At 41.7% G+C, this 21,511-nt stretch overlaps 1 protein-coding gene across 2 annotated transcripts in view; it reads right to left on the minus strand.

Moving 5' to 3' along the window:
* PKP2 (plakophilin 2) overlaps positions 1-17,011 on the minus strand; it is an 88,951-nt gene extending 71,940 nt beyond the window's left edge. Inside the window, exons 1-3 of one of the 2 annotated variants that reach the window (XM_026502120.4) lie at positions 16,694-17,011; positions 3,218-3,330; positions 1,829-2,523 (exon numbers count right to left, since the gene is read on the minus strand). In XM_026502120.4, the coding sequence (XP_026357905.2) occupies positions 1,829-2,523; positions 3,218-3,330; positions 16,694-16,916 (1,031 nt within the window). In that variant the 5' untranslated portion in view covers positions 16,917-17,011. The remainder of the gene's footprint in view (positions 1-1,828; positions 2,524-3,217; positions 3,331-16,693) is intronic. The other variant, XM_057318823.1, reaches the window with a different exon arrangement.
* Between the last annotated feature and the right edge of the window lie 4,500 nt (positions 17,012-21,511).

The following is a 21,511-nucleotide window of genomic DNA, read 5'->3' on the forward strand; positions in this document are numbered from 1 at the left end:
GACCAGAGGCAGAGAGATGCACGCAATGGAGATGGACAGAAGGGTAAAAATTTAAGGCCTGCTGAGGAGGCTGAAATATGGTGATGTGGGAACGTGAAGCATTGAAGATAAGCATGACTTCAGACTTGGAAGGGGCAGGACTTGGAAAACCGGAAGAGGCTGATGCCCTGGAAACGGAGGGAAGAGAGAACTTCACAGACAGGGCTGTCAAATGCTGCCCAAAGGCTGGGTAATAAAGGACCGAATATGAGTCTGCTTTGGATGTAGCAAAAAGGCAGTCATTGGTCATCTGTGCGGATGAGGCTTCCGTGAAATGGTGGGGATGGAAGCCAAAGTGCAGCAGAGTGACGAGAGACTGGGAAGTGACCGGGCGCCTCAAGAAGCATGGGGGCACAGAGATGGAGGAAGAGAAGAATGCCAACTGTCAGAGGATACGGCATGAGAGTTCTGTTAAATCAGAACTGCTAAGATCACTTCGTGAAAATTGTGCCAAGAACAAATCCTAGAATATAGCAGGCATTTCATAAATTTTAAGTTATCCATTTAAAGGTCTTGATTAGCTTTTTCCTCCATAAATAATGACCTCATGCATTTTCTTCTTTATAAGTATGTCCATAGTGACAAAGATCTGCATCCTATAAGAAATGTTAGAAGTCTCATGCTTAGTTTTGTTTTATAAAAAATATTTCCTGGGGTGCCGCAGTGGCACAATCAGTTAAGCATCTGACTCTTGATTTCAGCTCACGTCCTGATCTCAGGGTTGTGAGGTTGAGCCCCACCCCCCACCCCTAAACAGGCTCTGTGCTCACCAGAAAGTCTGCTTGAGATTCTCTCTCTCCCTCTCCCTCTGCCCCTACTCAACCACCCCCCACATGCTCACGCTCTCTCTCTCTCTCAAATAAACAAATCTTTAAAAATTTCCTGCTTCAAGATTAGATGAGTCCTAACATCTTTTATCACCAGTGCTTGCCCAGTCAATGCGTATACTGCACAATTACTCTTAAAGGGATGAGAGGTGACAACTTCCATTAAGCAACTTTAGAAAAACAAAAATCATGTATTTAATGTTTTACCATAATGATACTACATCATTATTTCAGGAGTTACTGATTTAATAATCAATTTCTCAATCTTTTCTCTTAGTAACTACCTCTGTAGATGAAATTTGTACTCAGCATTAAACCTGAATAAGACTTAGGTTCCAAAGATCAGACTGGTTGATCCAGAAAGTCAATACAAGAGGCAGAAGAATGACTTCAAAAATCTGGTTATTTTAATTATTCAGTATTGCCAAAAATATACCCTCCAAATCACTGCTGCTAGAATCAACAAGTAAAAGCATCAGGTATCAAAGGAAGGAAAGAGACACCTAGAAATTAAGCTGCCTTTGCTTATTTAGCTCTCCAGCTCACTTTTAAGCACCAGCAATAAGCATTTTTTCCTTTTTTCCTTCCTTTTTTTCAAAGAGTGATTGAGAAAATGCACACAATTACCCATTTCTTGGTCTACTTTGGAGTTAACTCTCATTCAGAGCAGATTTTCACACAGCAAAGGGGTGGCCATCCCTTCAGCCAGCATCTAATATGGAACAGATGGACTCAATGTCACATTTCCCCACAAAGCTGCCATCGGGGCAGGTAGCTTGGCCCCTGTCCCTGTGGTAAATAGGCTAATCTGTCAATTAGGCAGCTGCCCGAGAAGTCATTGTTTTAACCACTTATCTCTGGAAGCCTTTCTCGGCAGCCCCAGAAATGCCACCTCACACTGCAGGGCTGTGGGAACAGAATGTGCTGGCACTGGCTGTCCTGTGGATGACGAGGGGACTCACCCGAGCTGGGAGTCGGTGAAAGTGCTTCTCTCCAAGAGCAGGTTCCCACTTCCACCTGCTGCCACTTGGCCAACGGTCATGTGTGTCCTCCTCCCGCCTGCATCCACGGTGACGCTGGGCCCGGCTTCCCTCACCATGCGGGCGCTGCGGAAGGAGCTCTGATGCCAGGACTGAGCAGCCCTGTTCTGACTGACAGCCTGCAGGGGCACCAGTGGCCGCATGTGCCCAGGGGCAGGCCCTGAAGTCAGACAGTTCTCCTTCTCCAAGAGGTTTCCCATGCTGTGACTGGTCCCAGGCCTGGGGTACGTGAGCACCACTGGGTTGACAGAGGCATTGTCAAACACGGTGTCGTTCACAGACCCGTACTGGTACTGTCTGTGGTAAGTGTCATAGTGGCGATGTCTGCTCATGCCCCCGGAGTGACTGAAACCAACGATTTCTGAGCGAGCATATCTAGGAGGCAGAAGGAGGGTGGATCTCCTGCTGTCTTGGTGCCGCAGAGTGTGCCCAGCCTGGCTTCTCTGGCCATACTGGTAATCACTGTGTGAGTAATGAAGCCTCTCAGGGCTGCTGTCTGGAGAAATCTCAAGTCTCCTCAGAGGCTGCCTCAAGGATCTTTCTTCCACTGACTTCTGTGAACTGTACTGTGCTGTTCCTCTCCCCCAGCGACTTTCGTAAGTGGCAGTGGCACCTGTCTGCAGAGAAACAAAGTTTAAACCAGGCATAAGTCAGTTTTCATCTTTGTTAAAGACCAAGGACTCCAGGACTATTACATAAGGTGTCCATTTATCTGAATCACATGAAGAAGTTGGCCCCTTTTCTTAAAAAAAAAAAAAAAAAAAAAAAGGGTTGGCTAGTTATTTGTACTAGGATTTGATACTATTTAAAGTTCCCAGTTTTGGGGTGCCTGGGTGGCTCAGTCAGTTAAGCGTCTGCCTTCGGCTCAGGTCATGATCCCAGTGTCCTGGGATCGAGTCCCACATTGGGCTCCTTGCTCAGAGGGGAGCCTGCTTCTCCCACTTTCCACCCTCCCCCTACTCATGCTTGCTCTCTCTCTCTCAAATAAATATTTTTTTAAAAATAAAGTCTCCAGTTTTTCCTGGTGTCCACACAAAATCAATCCTCATATAATTCATTTAGGAAATAACAACATTTAGGAAAGGTAAAAATTAAAAAATAATCTATAGAAGGGGCGCCTGGCTGGCTCAGTCAGTGGAGCATGTGACTCTCGATCTCAGGGTCATGAGTTCAAGCCCATGTTAGACATACAGCTTACTTAAAAAAATAAGAATAAAAAACTAAGATCTGCAGAATTAAAAAAAAAACTATGGAAGTTTAAAAATGTTTTCATGGTAATCTGATAACTAGGGTTATTCTTTGGTTTCCTACCTTTAGCATGTCATAGGTTTTAGTACCAGGCGAACGCCCAACAGCAAAGTCATTTTCAACCAAGTGTAGGTTATAGACATACTCAGGAACACTGCTGGTTCGGTGAAGATTTCCTGCAATCAATCATATAGTAAAATATTAAGTGGGCCAATCAGTAGTTAAAGATTATATAACAATAGTGTATTTTAAATTTAAGTAATTAAGACCAATAACAAGGATCAGGTTTATATTAGTGTTTTTAAGAGCTTAACATCACCCTTGGGTGTGGGAAATGACCAAATGTTATCACAATATTCTTTATGAGATTTCAAAAGTTGAATTAAGAACAAAAATGTATTTTAAAAAATTGGTTAAAAATTTTTTTTTGTAAGAAAAAGGAAGAATGAGGAGAGATGATTTTCACAAAGATCCAAAAATGGGGGCCCCTGGGTGGCTCAGTCAGTTAAGTGTCTGCCTTCGGCTCAGGTCATGATCCTGGGGTCCTGGGACTGAGTCCCACATCCGGCTCCCTGCTCAGCAGGTAGCCTGCTTCTCCCTCTCCTCCCTGGTCATGTTCTCTCTCACTATCTCTCTCTCAAATAAATAAATAAAATCTTTAAAAAAAAAAAACCACCAAAGATCAAAAATGTTTGTTATGACAGTGAGTAATTTGGAAGTCGCTTATTGGCTTAGGTGGTCCATACCATAAACATTCCATTTCTTAAGTCAGAGGAAGAAAGAACTCTATTCCTGGGGTGGGAATTCAGAAGCTTCCTGGGAAGGATATAGGTGCATAAATATAATGCTGACAAACAGAATAGTGACTCAATACTAGTAGATAAGACAGCTTGTAAAAACAGTAAGGTGGGTCAGTGCGGTCGGAAAAAACATCTGCTTGAAAGGGGCCAAGCCTGGGGTTGAGGTATTTGGCACCGTGAGTCAGGCAGGAGAGGAAACCATTCTCTACACTACACATGAGTGCTTCTGTGGAATTACCAGGCTCACTCTTAGTCTGGTGGTCTAACTCAGCCCACTCCCCTACAAACGCTGAGGAGGCAGCCCTTCCCGATCAACTCTGTGTGGATGCATGCCTCTTAAAACACTCCTTTGGGGGGGGGGTTGACAGAAGGCAGTGTTGTGACCCTCTTCTATGCCCTTTACCCTTCCCTCAGCTTTCCATTTGTTCTTCTTTTATAATCTCCCACTGCCTTACCAAAAACAAAACAAAACAACAACCGTAATCGAAATAATCACAGATCTCAGGGTGCCTGGGGTGGCTCAGTCAGTTAGGCATCTGCCTTCAGCTCAGGTCATGATCCTGGAGTCCCTGGATTCAGCACACTGGGCTCCCTGCTCAGCGGGGAGTCTGCTTCTCCCTCTCCCTCTGCCCCTTGCTTGTGCTCTCTCTCTCTCTCTCAGGTAGATAAATGAAATCTTTAAAAATCATCATCATCATCATCACAGATCTCTAAGACCTAGGTAATTTCTGGTTCCCTGATTTTAATCAACATTTCTTTTTCCTTTAAAAATAAGAGGAAAAAATACTCCATGAACTCTCTTAGGTTTCAGACTCGTGAAGGAATCGGAGAATAGAACAACACAGGCAGTCCCTCTCCAACATGATTGGAACATACCAACATACTCTCCCAGCAAGACTGTTGTAAGGTCAAAATTTCAAAGGCTAACAATCGATTCACATTTTTTAAATAGAATCACATATTTTGAGGGGGAGGGGAGATGGAGATGGTTGTGGCCAGAGGTATGAATCCATCCCAAATTGTTTGTACATGTGTCTTACTTCCTGGAGCCAAACAACCTGGCTGGTAAACAGTTTCAGGCCTCAAAGGTCCTGGGGGGAGGCAGGCTTGTAACCGTCACCTTCTATAGACCAGAGAAGTTGAGGTAAGCCAGGGATCTCCTGTTTCTAGAGGACTGATTTCTCCATAAGGGCAGGCAAAAGCTCAGGTAGCCCCTTAAGTTTTAGCCTCAATGACAGAAAACTTCTGAAACCTCCACATGGAATGAGGAAAAGGAATTCTTTACAACCCCAGAGCAAAGGCTGTAATGTCTTACGTACTCAAATCTCCATGCCCGCAGCCTGGGGCTCCTGCCCAGCTTGCCAGCTGGCTGAGGCTGTCCTAGGCCCCAACTCTGCCCTCAGTGATCCTTCTGTCACCCCAACTCCCCACCCCAGGCTATCAGAAAAGTAGGGCAGCAGGCCACACCTGCAGGTGTGGAAAAGGCGGCTAGCTGGGCAGATCCAGAGAACATCCTGGCTCTAATACTGAAGGGTCTGTGGACTAGGGTGCTCTCAGCATTAGTGATGTCAAATTTATGGTCTCTCAAAAAAGTCATTTCGGAATTTAAATTATATGAAAACTGAACATATGAGTCAGGGACAATCTAGAATGGAAAAACACTAATGACATTATGTGGATGGTTGCTAGAACTATTAATTCCGGTTACATGGCCGATGATGTAAGGGTGCAATTTTAAAAACCCATGACAATTTTTTCCTGGGCCCCTCTAGCCCATCATCACCTGCAGTATTAAGTATTATCCGTGCCCTACTTCCAGGAGCAGGCAGACATTCAGGAACAGTTAATAGGGGACTACTTCCATTTTCAAGCTGAGATTCCTGCAAGGATTTTTTAAATGTGTAAGAATCTTTGGAAAAGATCCAGTGAAACAATGTATCCTATCAAAATAGCCAATCACTGAGTTTTATAATCAGTCCTATTGAAGTAAAATGTTTAACTTCCATTGTTGCTGGGGGCTGTAAGTCTTTTTAAAGCAACTTAAATGAGCTCTTTATATTTCAATATTATTTTTCTTTAAGGAATTCAAATTATTTTTTATGTTTCTTTCCAATATTCTGACATGCAGAGCCAGCTCCTATCATCTCCTTAACAAACAGGGAAACTTAATTACTTGTTTTAGATTGCAAAGCAATTTTGTATCATGTTTGAACTCTTGAGTTCCTCATTTCCACTGGTCTCTACTGGTTTGACTGCATTGTAGTTTTTCTGAAACTGCTATTTACCAATGCTCTGGAGGGATCATTATCATAGGTTTTGATAAGAAAACCAAAAGCAACCATTCTCTTTCCTCTAGAATCTTCAGCTGGGCAACTCCAAATACTCTGTAACTATTAATTCTTTATTTGCTGACATAAATCCTTATAAGGAAGCTTCTCCCTCAGTTTTTAGATGAATGAACCGAGACCAGTTTACTGGTTCCCAAAATAACTACAACACAGTTGGGAACAAGGAATAAAATAAGCTTGGATCTTTAAGCCATAGACTCTCTTCCTATGCTAGATAGGCTGTGACTCCTGATACTTAGCTTGCAGGTTTCTCTGGTTAAAAGGCCAATCTAAAACAAGCAATGCACACTGATCTGCCTAGGCAGTCACGAGTTTGCCATCAGTAGAGTGGCTTAAAGATGAATGAGCAGCTGTATTCCAAGATTTTATTTATTTATTCGAGAGAGAGAGGGAGAGTAGAGGGAGAGGGAGAAGCAGACTCCCCACTGAGCAGAGAGCTTGATGTGGGGCTTGATCCCAGGACCCTGAGATCATGACCTGAGCCAGAGGCAGACTGAGCCACCCAGGCGCCCCTGTATTCTAAGATTTTAAAGAAATTTTGAACTGGGTAGAATTTTCAAAAAAAAAAAAAAAAAATATATATATATATATATTAATCAGGATGGAAACTAATCTGTTTAAGGCAAGTCATTTTCTGTTCAGAGGATAAAATATATAATAATGACTACCAAACATATGTAATAACTCAGCCATGCCCTTCTCCAAAAACAGAAAAAAGAAAGCAAACAAAAACATAGCATATTTCAGGCACATCCTGCTTTAAATAAACCAGCATGAAAATTCAGATTTTCTAACATGGAAAATGAGGGTATCATTATATTTCAAAGAATTTGTTTATATCACAAAATGAGGCAGGTATCTTCCCAAAACAGAAAAAATCTGTTAATCTGGCCTGGAGCCTCCACTCTACTATCACTTCTATGCCTTAGTTTCCCATAATTCTGGTCACTAACAGTTGCTGAGAGAGAGGTTTCCCCGAGAAAGCATATATTCAAATGCTTTTAAAATTGTAAAGCAATATGCAAAAATAAGACAGCGTTTTCTAGAATTTGGGTTATGAAAATTTGTTTTTTACCATTTCTCATGCAGTAATCTGTTCTAGAAAGAGGGATAAACTAGAGCGCATGCTTTAATTTACACTGTGTTTTATCTCGGAATTTTTATTCTGGTAAATTTACTAGTGGTCTTGAATTTAACTTTCTCTGGTTATTTGTGATTGACCCAGCCACTGTGGATCACAATGACAGTACTGTGATTTTTCTAGCCATTCATTCATTCATTTTTCTAGCCATTCAGTGTGTACATGTGCTTCTTGTGTTTCCTAAAGAAGGTGATGATTTATAGGAACTATTTCAAATTAGTAATAATTCCATACCTTTCCATCTAAGAACGCCAGAGACATTTTATGGAGCCCATTTTAAGGGAAATGAAGAAGGTAGTTACAGAACAACTTTAAACTCTGCCTCCTCAAGTAATAAGCAATTCCGGTCAAAGCAATGATAGAGTAGGGGTGGGGTGATGGGAGTTGGTTTTGATGGTGGAAGGATTCCAGACTGCTCAGAAGACTGCAGAGGTGTAGACCTCACAGGATAATGTAATTTTCTCTCTTTCCTGGTCTGAACGTGAATCTGAATGATAGGACTTCCTAAGCAGCTGTTAGGGAGAAAATATCTTGGTTTCTGGTTATGTATGTCAGTATAGTCCAAAACAACGGATTATTGTTAGGGTTAAAAATAAACTGACTTCCATAATCAGTTTTTTGTTTGTGGGTTTTATTAGCAGCTTTGTTACCTAATTGGTTAAATTTAATACATTTATAAAGTCAAACTGACAAGCCTCTAACTGTGACTCTCTTACCTATATCTGAGCATGTTTTAAAAATCAACTACAGGGGCGCCTGGGTGGCACAGCGGTTAAAGCGTCTGCCTTCGGCTCAGGGCGTGATCCCGGCGTTACGGGATCGAGCCCCACATCAGGCTCCTCCGCTATGAGCCTGCTTCTTCCTCTCCCACTCCCCCTGCTTGTGTTCCCTCTCTCGCTGGCTGTCTCTATCTCTGTCAAATAAATAAATAAAATCTTTAAAAAAAATAAAAAAATAAAAAATAAAAATCAACTACAGCCTCCCTTACAGTAAACAGATGATTGAGAGCTGCTAAATGAGCAAACAAAACCTTATATAACTTGCTTCTATTAGAGTAGCATTTGCATTCAGAAAAGCATCTTTTCTTTCAAGCTTCTAGTATTTTCTGAGATGGTTAAAAACTGATTTGGTTCACCCTAAGCTCTAAGAAGAGAATTTGCAGAACTGGAGAGAGAAGAAATTCCCATGAAAACAGGTATGGTTAAATGTATAGATAGGAATCAGCAGGCGTTCACTGCTAGTATTGATTTGAATGTGCTACAAGACGTTGCCTTCACAGTGTGGGCTGACAATGGTCTTTTGGTGGGAGGAGAGCCCAGAAGTCTAAGAGCTATCATCTTCTTGTATTTGGCCTTTCTGCAGCAACCTCTGGGGAACAGCAGTTCTCTTCCTTCACATACCTTAAGAAGATTTAACTTCTTCCCTAAGAGTAAAATTGGGGGCGTTATTACAGGTGACAAAGGGCATCCTGAAACTTATCTGTATAGAGAAATTCACATTTAAATGGCTCCTTAAAGTCATTTACTAAAAAAGTAGGAGCTTAAAACATGAATTACATTAGGAGCCATCAAGAACCCTAAACATACAACAGGACTCCAGAACTGGTGAAGGATTTTTCTTTGCCTGTGTGGGCCTATGACACAAGCTTCATTTCCCTGGATTTACATTAAAAAAAAAAATACTTCTTTTATCTTCTGTTCTTACTTTCTAAGAAAAACGACCAGATATTTGTGGAAATCACAATTCTAGAGCATGCATACAACTCAGGTGAGTACTTGCTCAGGCTGGAAAGTGAATGGAATTTGGTTTAAAAACGATGGCAAAGATTTATTTTAAAGTAGGTCAGAGTCTGTCCATGCTCTGCCTCATGGAAAAATTAACAGAAAGTGTGCAATGCCGCTTATTGTGACCAGTTAACACAACTTACATAATCGACTACGAGCAACAGCTGATATATTGGGTATACGGTTGGAAAGCACGAACTAGGACTTTCTTACAAAGCTGATATTTCAGGAGTCAGCACTGGGGAAATAGTGGGAAGGTGACTATCCCAGGGACAGAGCAGCTCTCCTCGCACAATGGGCCACATGCGCCATGTACCACTGTGCAACTAGTCCGGGGCTATTGTCCCTCACACAAGAAACCAGCCAGCCACTGGAAGGCCTTATTTCTTGGAAGCCCCCTAAGCAGCTTGAGGTTATCCTCGGATAGATCTGTTTATGGCATGTGGGGGACAATCCTCAAATTACTGCTCGAGATAGCCACAAAAGTACATATTAAAAAGGACCCTTATATACTGCAGGTGTCTAGATTATGCATTTCATCAGTAGCCGGAATATATGATTATAGAACATGTGATTTTAGGCACACTGATGAAGTCCTAAGTTGATACATCCTGGAAGTTTCTAAATCTATTAATTCCTGTCACTTGTCTCCTTACTTTGGCATTCCTACTAATTCATTCGCAGACATACCCGATAATGATTACTTTCGAACTGCAATGACAAATATCACATTATACTCAAAACAGTGCAAATAATGGTCAAAAAGATGAATTTACAGAACTCACAAACTTTTTTTTTTTTTTTTAAACTCACTACAGGTTTTTGTAATGAGTCTCAAGTCATTATATCCCCACTGCCTCTCACGTGCCAGGGCTAATCTCTTCCCTCCCAACTCATTCATAGCTGCTGTCCCTTCTCCTTTAAAATTCTCCTTGCGCCAAATCTTCCAAATGTATTTTCAGAAATCCCCTGCATTTTTCACATTTCTCTCCCGCTGAAACGTCTTCAGTGACTTGCAAATATCAAATCTTCAACTTGCATTCAATATCTCTCTCTCTACCCTCTGAGATAGTGTCTATCCAACAACACAACTTTACTGAGTTTTGAGGGGGCGGGTAAGAGGTTAACCAGGCCAGAAGAGGAGAGGAATGAGGGTGGCAGGAATAGGAACACCAAGTAAGATAAGTCACACGTGTTTGTTTGGTGGGGCATGGGAGGAGGGGGTGATAAGATGAAGTTTGAGAAGTTGCAGGCATCAGACCATGAAGAACTTGGAATGCCTTGCTGAATGAGAATTTTACTCACAGTGGAATAACTATGTTGATAAGAGCAAGGAACTGAAGGAATTTAAATCAAGAAATGATGTAGTGACACTTTAGAAAGTTTACTCTAGTAGTGAGGTGAGGAATGAGTTGGAGTGAGGCCAGATTCAAGCAGGAAGGGTTTGTCTTATCTTCTAGGTAAATTTTCACATCCCGACATAAAGAATCACATCTTTTATTACTGCTTCTAGCACAGTCCTGCATCAGCACTTGACAAGTTAATTGTTAATTAGTCATATTTCCTTAACCATTTGAAATATCCTAGTTACACAAATTCAGTTTGCACTTAGGGCTTCAGGCCAACATCCACCTTGTGACATCCATCCTGTGGGTCGCCACAGTGGAGCCCAAACGTAAGGATGGCAGTCACACGTGTGCTCTTTGCCTTGGTGTGGATAGAAGGTGCCCAAATATTTTTTGTGTCTGTCATTCTGGGAATATAGAGAGGAGAAAAAATTTCGTTCCCCCTAATGTAGGCAGACTCTTTCTTCCTCAGTAGAAAGGCTATGTTTCTTTTAGCAAGGTTGATTCTACATCTGGATGTTAAATATTTTTTGTCATTCTCTTATCTGTATGGCTTGAGATTGACCTGTAATATTTTGGTGGTCTATGAGTTCCTATTATCTGTCAAGAAAAGTTCCCATTTGTTTTCCTCCTTCAAAGACAAAAGGTAACCCAATACGATAATTCTGATATGACCCTCCTCACTCCCATCCTTTACATGTGTTAGTGAGATTTAGATTTAGTGGGAATAATTTATTAAGCTTCTAATGAGCAACGTTTTCTTCTGGAAATCAAGACATTTCAGTACTTTGATCATGATGCTTTCACCAATTAACAGTATTAAGCCTAATTCTGATTATTCCAAGAATATAAGTATGTGGATTCTTCTAATGGTAATGGTGAGTTGTGTTTCCAAATGCTCAAGGGAGGCTCTTTTCTTTGAAATATGCATTTCTGTCTAAATCGACATATTGGGTTCCCTACTTCATTTTAAGCACTTAAGAAATAACAACTGTTTTTATGTCCAATATCCAATCACCCCTAATGGCATTACACAAAAGATAGAAAATAGATTTTTAAATATTTCTATTGTTAGAGGATCTGAAATTCTGTTACTCCTACCATAAGTCAGGCAAGCGAGATGGTTCACTCTAATCCAAAGATCTCCTCATTTTTTCTATTCCCACTTGCGATGCTGCCTGCTACTGTTTACTTCCCCCAGGAGAAGTATGGTATTTATGTCTTCAAACATTTGTGTACATGCACAAAATAGCTGGAGTCGAACATTTATCTCAGAATTGTATAATTTTAAATTTTTGGATATCATCTGAGATGGAACCAAATGATCTTTCATAGGACTTATCAATCAAGTCTGGCTTATAAATTCTAGAGGTTCTAGCAACATATTTATTATATTTCTTACTAATCATAGATAGGTTGCCAATAATATGCTTACTTTTTCAGAAAAGGAAAAAATAAAGCTTTTATTGATCAGGCCAGAAATTCAATTTTAACTATATTCAATTGAACTAAATTCAATGTTAACTATATCTGAAGATAAAATAATGCAAATATGTATATCCTTATTTTAATACACGAGAAAAAAGTTTTAAAGCCGATGACCAAAAAAGCACTTTAGAAGAATGAGCCAATGCGAACAACAAATACCTCGAATATCTAAGTCAAGTGAATTCCCCTCTGTTCCCATCATTGGAACCACTAGGACAGGGCATAGATAACATTAAAGGAGCCCTTTTAAAAAACTAAATAACAGTCTTCTCTTGAAGGGAATGTCCTGCATTTTATCTGTGACACATAGAGCAATGAATTTTTATAATCAAAATCAAACGTTGTTATAGTTCCACTAATTCTGAAAGATCCCCACCACACTCTCACTCAAGACCTTATTCATAAAGAATGTGTTCTCACTATTTCTAATAGTGTGGAATATAGTTTTTGTGATATTTTGCTAACATTCTATTTCCTTTTATTAACTATAATGAGAAGAATTTCTAAAAAACAAAACAAGGGGTGCGTGGGTGGCTCAGCTGGTTAAGCGTCTGCCTTTGGCTCAGGTCATGATCCCAGGACTCTGGGATCCATGGGGCTCCCTGCTCAGTGGGGACCCTGCTTTTCCCTCTCCTTCTGCCGCTCCCCCTGCTTGTCCGTGCTCGTGCTCTCTCTCAAATAAATAGTGTCTTTAAAAAAAACCCCACAAAACTAAACTAAAAACCCACACACACTTTTTCTGTACTCACTGCAATCGATCTGCTGAACACTAAACAAAAAGTAGCCCATGGGCAGTATTAGGCAGACACAGAAGTACATTAAATCAGGTGGCACTACTGACATACTACATTCAGAGCAGCCTAGGCATGTCTCTGCCACCCCACCATCAGACTCTTTTTTCCCCCCTCTCCTGATCCCTCCCACTTTCTGAAGGACTAGCCACCTCGCTCCCAGAACTGCTTCATTCCTGGAATTCCTTTTTGGCAAACACATAAATGCATACAGGATTTGAACACCCCCCAAGTCTGTTCTCCCCAATAACACAATTAATAATAATCTTTCTTGCTTCCTTAACCAAGTTTCTGTCCTTTCTCCAGAATTTCCTCTGATCACAGATATTCAAAACATCTTGAACAGGGAAATTAAGTTAATGACATGCTTCAAGTTTTTATGGCAGATTTCCTAAAAAGTTGCAAATTTTAATGAGGATATTGTTCACTGTGTTTTACAAGTATTAATACAACAATTTAAAACAGGACTTTTCCCATTCAAGCACCTGGGGGAACCGTGTATTAAGTATAGTAGTACTTTCAAAGTAAGTGTAATAAATAGGATATGGACACTTTAAATTTTTTCATTTGCTGATACTTGCAGTTCTTAAATGTCTTCTCTGTGATGTTTATAAAGTGATTTTTAAAATTCCCTACAATACACTCACTCATTTCACAATGCTGCTACATACCTCTGATCCCCTGTCCCTGGATCCCACCCCCCTCACACCCGCCACTCCCAGGAATTACAGCCAACTTTAAAATGTTCAACACAGTTTGAAACAGCAACAAAGGTTAGAATGATTTACAATGAAAACCACCCACCTATACACTGAGGCATTCAAGACCCTTGCAGGATATTTATCAACAAATCAGCCTCATTTATCACAGCTCTGTTTCAGCAGATTATCTGCTGCCCCAATCTTGCAGGTATGTCAACAATTCAGAATTCTCCAGGGCTCTGGAACTAACAGCAGTTAACACCAGGGTCCTTTCTTCCCAGACTTTTCTTGTGTTGATACAGGAGACTTTCCAGACCAGCCCTACTGCAACAATTGCGTGTCTGTTTCAACTTTAGAGACAGGATAGTAATACGGAAATAATAAAAACAATACTCACAACCATCACAAGCCCCCAGGCCTTTTCAAAGAACTTTAATTAACATACACGAACCACCCTCGGTAATCGTTCCATGGCGTGTTAATGTTAAATTCCTTTGAAGCCGATTTCCTTTTTAAGTCTCAGAAAGCTGAGGCTTTAGAATAAGTAGGTGTTCGCTGCCTTATCTCCCTGCCTGACTTGTACTTCTGTGTAGGCTGCTGAATGTACTTCGGCTTGCAGGGAAGCTCCTGTTGTAATCAAAATATTTCAAACACTTTGTTTCTTAGTAGGCAGAACCATTCAAGTAGTTGCCCTAAGCATTAGAGCAGAAGCACCACGACATGTTCTACCACATCAATTCTGTGAACTATGGAACATTCCCACTGCTCCCTCCTGGAACGCTCTTCCTCCAACCATCGACCCCTGTCCAGTCCTACTGATTTTTTGAGATCTAAAATCCCAATTCCTCTAAGAAGCTTTTCAAAATCCCCTTTAGCTGGTAGTCTAACTTGTACTTCCAAACTCCGTAATGTGTTAGCTGTTCTTCTTTTGGGTTGCTTACTATTTTTTATGTGATAACACATTTTTTAGAGGGAGGTTTCCTTCTTCAGACTTTAAACTTCTTGCCTGAAAGCAAGTGCAGTCTTTGTTTAATCCAGCACCTGCACAGTGCCCTGCATGAAGAACAGATTCATCTGATAGTTCTTGAATTCACCAAGCAATATGAATTTACTATGTTGTAGGGAGGACAGATCATGTGTGGGTTTGGGGCAAAGAAACCAATAAAAGTTGAGAGACTGATGCATTCTTCATATGTGAAGTGGAGCTTCATATCCATCTTATGCAATTGTTTTAAGGATTTAATGAAATGCAAACATTAGAAGATTTTAGAACAGGGTTAGGCACACAGTAGACGCTCAGCAATGCTCCCTTTCATTTTGTTGATTTTCCCCATTCATTGAATACGGCTGTCTAAATCCTCTTCTGGTTAGCCATTTTTAGAGGATAAGAAATAACATTTAATGTGCATCCCCTGTGTCCCCCAAGCAGAACACCCTAGTTTGGTTTCAGTTTAACACGGGATCTGTACAAACGGTGCAATGACGCCACTGATCAAAAATTGGCCTCAGTTGTCACACTCTCAAATGTAAATTTAGGGGTTTTTTTTCCATGTACTGTGGCAGTTCAGTATTGTCTAGACCTCCCTACTCTCAGAACTACCTCAATTTTACTTAAAGGAAAATGAGAAGAGACCAGGGAGGACTCGGGGTCTAACAAAAATCCCATTTTGTATTAATAACCAAAAAGCTTAACGATGTAACTGATGAGTGGTTTAAAAATTCAGGCTTGGTGGTTTTAATACTAGTTCTCCTACTTACTGTCTGTGGGAACTTGAGTATTACTTAATTGCTTAGTTTCCTCATCTGTAAAATGGGGAGTAAAACATCTAGGACAAAAGTTTGTTGTTGTTGTTGTTGTTTTAAACATAACCATACAATGAATGCAAACCACGTAGTTCAATTCTTGGCACACAGTAGGGAATTGCGTTAACTACAATCATTAAATATCTTCTCTTTACCTTTCAAGTATGTAAATATTGACTGCCTGATCCTTTAGGAGTCTTTCACACAAACTGAAAACAATATAGCCTCCCAGGGTCTGCTGTTTTAAATCTCTGTTCTGGTCTGCAAGCATTTTTCCCCCCTAATGGGTTCTATATTTGCCATTGCCCAAGTTATGTCCTAAAGAAACAGTTCAACAATGCAGCAAACAAACGGATATCCCAACTTAATCAATTAGTTTCCCTCTTCTCTTTTCAGAAATAAACCTATAATGCTTTTATAATAAAGAAAATAAATCAAACAACTAATAAAAGTGTTACTGTGCGGCTCTGATTATCTGACTTTTAGCATGTTCTCTAATTTTCACAGCTGGTTTACCATCTTCCCTTCCACCTCCCCTATCAATTACTAATATAGTGTAATTGTTGTTTTTTAAACCCCTTTCACTTCCAAGTTTAATTTTTTGGAGAGACCAGGGCTGTGCCCAAGAGGACATCCAGTGGCCTTAGCAAAGCGGGTGAGGCTGCTGCTGGCCGGGCCAAAGTCCCCTTCCGCCTCCTCCGCGGGGTGGTATGGTTGTTCCCTGGCCCAAAGCCTCCTACTCAATTTTTTTCACTTCCTAGATTAACCACTCGCTCCGTACACAGGGTGGAGAGCCCCGAAATACCTGGGCGAGGCACCACAATCGTAATTTACAGGTTGTAAGAGGGAGGGCCAGTACTTTCAGGTTTTCTCTTTCAAAAAATTTATAGAGCGGTCATAGACTCTTAAAAATCTAATAAAAGCTAGGAGCATTTTCCTCCAGAAAAATGATCATACCAATTTTCTGCACAGAATCTCGAAGTGTTTATAGACTCCCAGAACCTCCAGATTAAGTCTACAATATTGGTGGTGGTGGGGGGGGTGTTAAGGGGTGAAAATCTTGTATTAATTTTTTCACATATATATGTATCTGCATTTAATATATGTAGATGCATATACGAAGAAGCTGAGAAAGAGTGCTTTTCCCAAGTAAGTCGGTCAGAGTCTGGAGGCGCGGCGGGTCATACAAAGGGACCGCGAGCAACAGGTGGGCAGAACAGCAGGTTCCGCACCCTCAGGAAGCAGCGAGTCGAAGCAACAGGGCGCTGAGAATGAGGGAGGGGAAGGGATAAGGGGTGGGATGGGGGCGGTGCGGGGGGCGGCTGGGCTCCACTCACCGTTGCCCACCAAGCTGCGGCCCTTCCGGGCCAGGGTCTGCTGCACCTGCTCCTGGATCCGCAGGCTCTTGGCCGCCTGGCCACTGCGGCTGCTGCTCCCCGCCAGCTTCAGCTTGGCCTCGGAGGGCAGAGCCAGGCTGGAGCTGTCCAGCTGCCCCAGGATCTGCTGGCCCAGGACTGTCCGGATGTAGCCGCACTCAGTCGGGGAGCCGGGGGCTGCCATGGAGCCGGAGGGGGCGACGAAGCCGCTCGCCTGCCGCGAGACCTGCGGACGAAGCTGCAGCGGAGCCAGGGGCACTGGCGCGAGCCCCGCCCCGCCGCCCCGGCCCCGCCTCCGGCCCCACCCCCCACGCCTGGTGCGAGGCCCCAGCCGGGGGGAGCGCGGCCTCAGGAGGAAAGGCCCAGCTTCCCCCCAACCCCTCCGGGCAGGGGGCGCGGCTCCGGCCAGGCACGCGCACTCGGCCTGGGAGCGGGGGCGGGGCCGGCCGCGCACAGACACCTGGCGAGTCGGCAGCCCCGCGGGGAAGATGGGTGAGAGGCGGGGTCCGCCCGGGGCCGCGCAAACCCTCCAAGTCACCTCGGATACCGCCTGCCGGGGCCGCGCCCGGCTCGGGTTGCAGTGCTCCGCGTCCGCGCAGCTCTGGCAGAGGATGTGATTTCCGCTTAATTGCAGAAGCAGCCGCCCTCTAGGCAGGTGCGCCCCGAGAGTCACTTCTGATCCTGGGTTAAGATTTGCTTGTGGGATCCCCGAGTGAGCAGTTTATCTGGTTAGGCAGCCTCTGTCACACTGCTCAACATTTCATGGTTTTCCTGGACCTGAGGGTGAGAAAGGTCAGGCAGAAAGGGCAGCAGGAGGGAAATGTGCCAAAAAGATGATGTGTGTGAAATAAAAGACTTTTTTAAATAGTTTTTTTTTTTCTCGTACAACTTCAGGGGCTATGTACTTTTTGAACAGATGCAGTCCCAGAAACATATGTTCTTCCTCATTCAGAGCTTCTGTTTTCTCTTGTAAATACACAAATTGTACCCAGTACACTCTTGCTCACCCACTCCCTTACGAACACACCCACACAGAGAAACTCCAGTAAGAGGCTCTAGAGAAGAGTACGCTTTTAAAAGGTGATTCTGTTTAATAGCCCTGCTAATGTCGTCTTGTTTATGATGGGCTTTTTGTAGAGGGCCCATGGAAGTGGCCTCTGACTTTCAGTTGCATCTTCCACAACTTATATTTATCTTGCTATTAATTATGTTTCACGCGCAGTTGACTACTGAGAACTTGAGAGTGAAGCTCAACGGAAAGGGTCCTTGGCCTTAAAGTTTGCAACAATCACTCGTCCTGATTTTCCTCTTAGGACTTGAGAGGCAGAAAGAAAAACATCTATTCCTGGTATTAAGTAAGATAATATTCTCTTCAATTGCTTGGGTTTGTATGTTCACTTTCCCTCAAATCTCTCATATACTGCAAACTTCCACTTGTTCAGGTCTGAAGTGGCTGAAGAACACAGCTTCCCCCTTCTCCTGTGCATACACCTCTACCCTTACACACACACTTCATGCATGGGTACACGTGCTTCCAGGGAGTGAAGAGGAAATCAAGGGGCCCAAAACCCAGACAATGGAGTGGTGATAGTTCTGCCAGCCTTTCTCAGCTGGCCACAAGCCTAAGGCCACTCGGAATGTAATGCTTAAATGAAGTCATGTGGATGGCGGATCTTAATTCCTCACAGCAGGACCAGTCCTGAAGTAGACTATACCTTGTGAAGAGTTCAATTACATAGCCAGATGTAAACATTCAACTCTGATGCTGAGATTCAATTGAAAAGATCAGTGAACTGAAGGGGCAGTGATGATAGAGGCTTCCAACATCAGACTCAGTTCCTGTCCCCTCCTTTTTTCTCTCTTCATCTCCCTACTTATGGCCTCTTCTTGCAGCCCTGATAGTGCTGCATTGAAAGACATTGCAGTACCAGCCCCCATAGGGACCGCTAAGGTATCCTTGATTTTATGCCTGGAGAGCCATAACTGACAAGGTCAGCTCTGCCTTTATCTAGACCCCTAACCAGGGGACTGGAGAGGAATTTTTTTCAATTTCTTTATTTGAGCCAAACTTCGTTTACCTTTTTCCTCTCAAGTTGTTTTTTTTTTCTTATTAAGTTGATGTTGTAATTGACCATCCTTTTAGGTAGGGCACGTAGAAATCTTGTTATGGGATAGGTAGCTGATTTGACAGGAGGAAGATGGTTAAAAGCCTCACTCACACTTTGTGAGGGAGGCAGATCTGGGTTCAGATCTGATATTGCCCTTTGTGAGTAGTGCGGCCTTAAGCAAGTTTCTTTACATTTTTTGGGCCTCAATTCTCTTACCAGGAAAATGGGAGCAATAAAAGTACCTACCATAAAGTGCTGCTGTGAGGATTACATAAGAATACTCAATAAGTAATTGTTTAATGCTCTTTAATATCTTCTGGGATCCACTTTTGGATTTTCTCACCTCCTTCAGGTCTTTGCTCATATGTCGACTTATCTCAAGGAGAGACATACACATATACACAGATCACTCACTATCTCCCCTTGCTGCTTAATTATTTCCCATAGCACTTATTTTCATTGAACATGCTTTATGTTTTACTTATTTAATTGTTGATTGTTTCCTACTGAAATATAAGCTTCATGAAAGCAGGGATGTTGTTTTGTTCACTGCTGTTCTCCAGGCCCTAAAATAATGCACATAGGAGACAATAGATATATGTTAAATGAATGAATCCTGCATAAAAGCACTTAGTATATTACACGATATATAATGAGTGCTCAACAACTGTTAGTCAGCAATAATTATTTAGGCTTTCAAAATCTTGGTAACTTGTTATCTTTTAAAAAGTCACTTAGATATCATTATATATTCTAGGTCTTCTACTAATTAGCTGTGTAATATTCCCTGTAAATAAAAAACAAACTAAACTGAAATAATTTTTCAATACTTTCGTAATTCAATGGTTCAGTAGAACATTGAATTAAGATAAACATATAAACTCATTAAAAGGATCTCTTTGGATGTGAGAATCCTATTGCAATAGCAATAGTTAACTACAGGGTGAGGAAGTAAGCGGACTCTGGTATTGTGCCCCAAAACACAGAATAGATGTGTTTCTACTCCAACAGAGCGCGAGTCCTATCATGTTCTTTGCATTTCCTGGGAATGCTGCCTAGCTGACTTCCTAAACTGTGAGCAAGCCCTCATATTAAATGCTAAAGGTAGCTTCTGGCCAACAAATTGTGACATGGAAATAAAATGCTGGTGAATACTTTTGTGGTATTTGGCTGTTCTGCAATCTGCTACTTTTTAGTATGTTGGTTCAGTTTTGAAAATGCTCCCATTTCTTTTGTTTTTCATTTATCAGCAGAAACTAATCAAAGGGGAAAAAAAGGTAAAACCACAGAAATGTTGAAGTGGATTGTAAATAACAGATAACTGAATTATGAGGTTACTTCTGTTGGAAATATGCAATAAGGATTCAAAAAATTCTTGAGTTTTAAATTTGCATTTTTACCTGATTTATACATTATAGTCTTAAAGCACTAATCTTTTATTGTTTTCAAATATACAGTTAAGATTTCCTCAGAGTAACCTTTATTTTCTTTAACTATTTATAAATTCCAATATGCACAAAATTCAGGAAGTTACTAGAAGACTATAGTATAAACTTTAGAGCAGACATGTTCTTTAATGTTCATTAAAATACTAATGGCATCAAAACTCATTCATATTTTAAAAAATAAACTAATACATTTTCATGAGTGTCTTTCATGAAACATTTTCCTGTTACTATTTGTAGGCTATTAATATCTATTACTTTTATTTATTTATTTTTAAAGATTCTATTTATTTATTTGAGAGAGAGAACAAGGGCAGGGACAGAGGGAGAAGCAAACTGCCAGCTGAGCATGGAGCCTGACTCAGGGCTTGATCCCAGAGCCCCAAGACGACCTGAGCCAAAGTCAGATGCTCAACTGACTGAGCCACCCAGACGCCCCAACATCTATTATTTTTAAAAAAATATTTCCTAAATTAGTATAAGAGACCTGGCAGATAGAAATTTAAAACAAACCTCAGGTTTTATTTCTCCTTTTAGCAAATGGTATGTTGCCAAGGCAATGGGTAACAGTTTTATCATTAGCCACATACAATGAAACTGAATTAGGAGTGGAAAAGGAAGCTCTGAACATGTACGTGCTGAACACCACTCTGTGATGGGGACCTCAGTGGCAGGGAGCGTTAAGGTGTTTATCTTTAATGCAGATATTCATCTTGTCTGCTATTTTGGCTACATTGTCAGTATGTAGGTCTGAAAATTATTCTTTTTAACAGACCCCAAATGTGATGTGGGAGGTGGAAACCAGGTGGGCAACCATAAGAGCTGGCAATGAGCGATTTGTTCATAGTTACTGAGGCTTTCAAGACAGTTCCCTTAGGGGCAATTGGCTGGCTTAGTCGGTAGAACAGGAGACTCTCAATCTGAAGGTTGTGAGCTCAAGCCCCACATTGGATGTAGAGTTTACTTAAAAAAAAAGGAGAGACAGTTCCTTTAAATCATGACTCATGGGCATGTATGAGCTCAGCACCTTCTGGGGGGATGACTACAGCTGCTACATTAATGGTTGTCAGCACTTTCATCTGATAACCGGAGAGGCTGAAGGGAGGGAACAACTTGGTGGATTTCCACCGTACATTCTTGGTTTCATAAGAGACCATGTTCCTCACTTCTTTGTCTTTGCCATAGAACCTAGCAATGAGATAGCTAGCAGGTGTTCAATAAATAGC

This window comes from Ursus arctos, unplaced genomic scaffold (genome assembly GCF_023065955.2).
Source record: "Ursus arctos isolate Adak ecotype North America unplaced genomic scaffold, UrsArc2.0 scaffold_26, whole genome shotgun sequence".
NCBI classification, from domain to species: Eukaryota; Metazoa; Chordata; class Mammalia; order Carnivora; family Ursidae; genus Ursus; species Ursus arctos.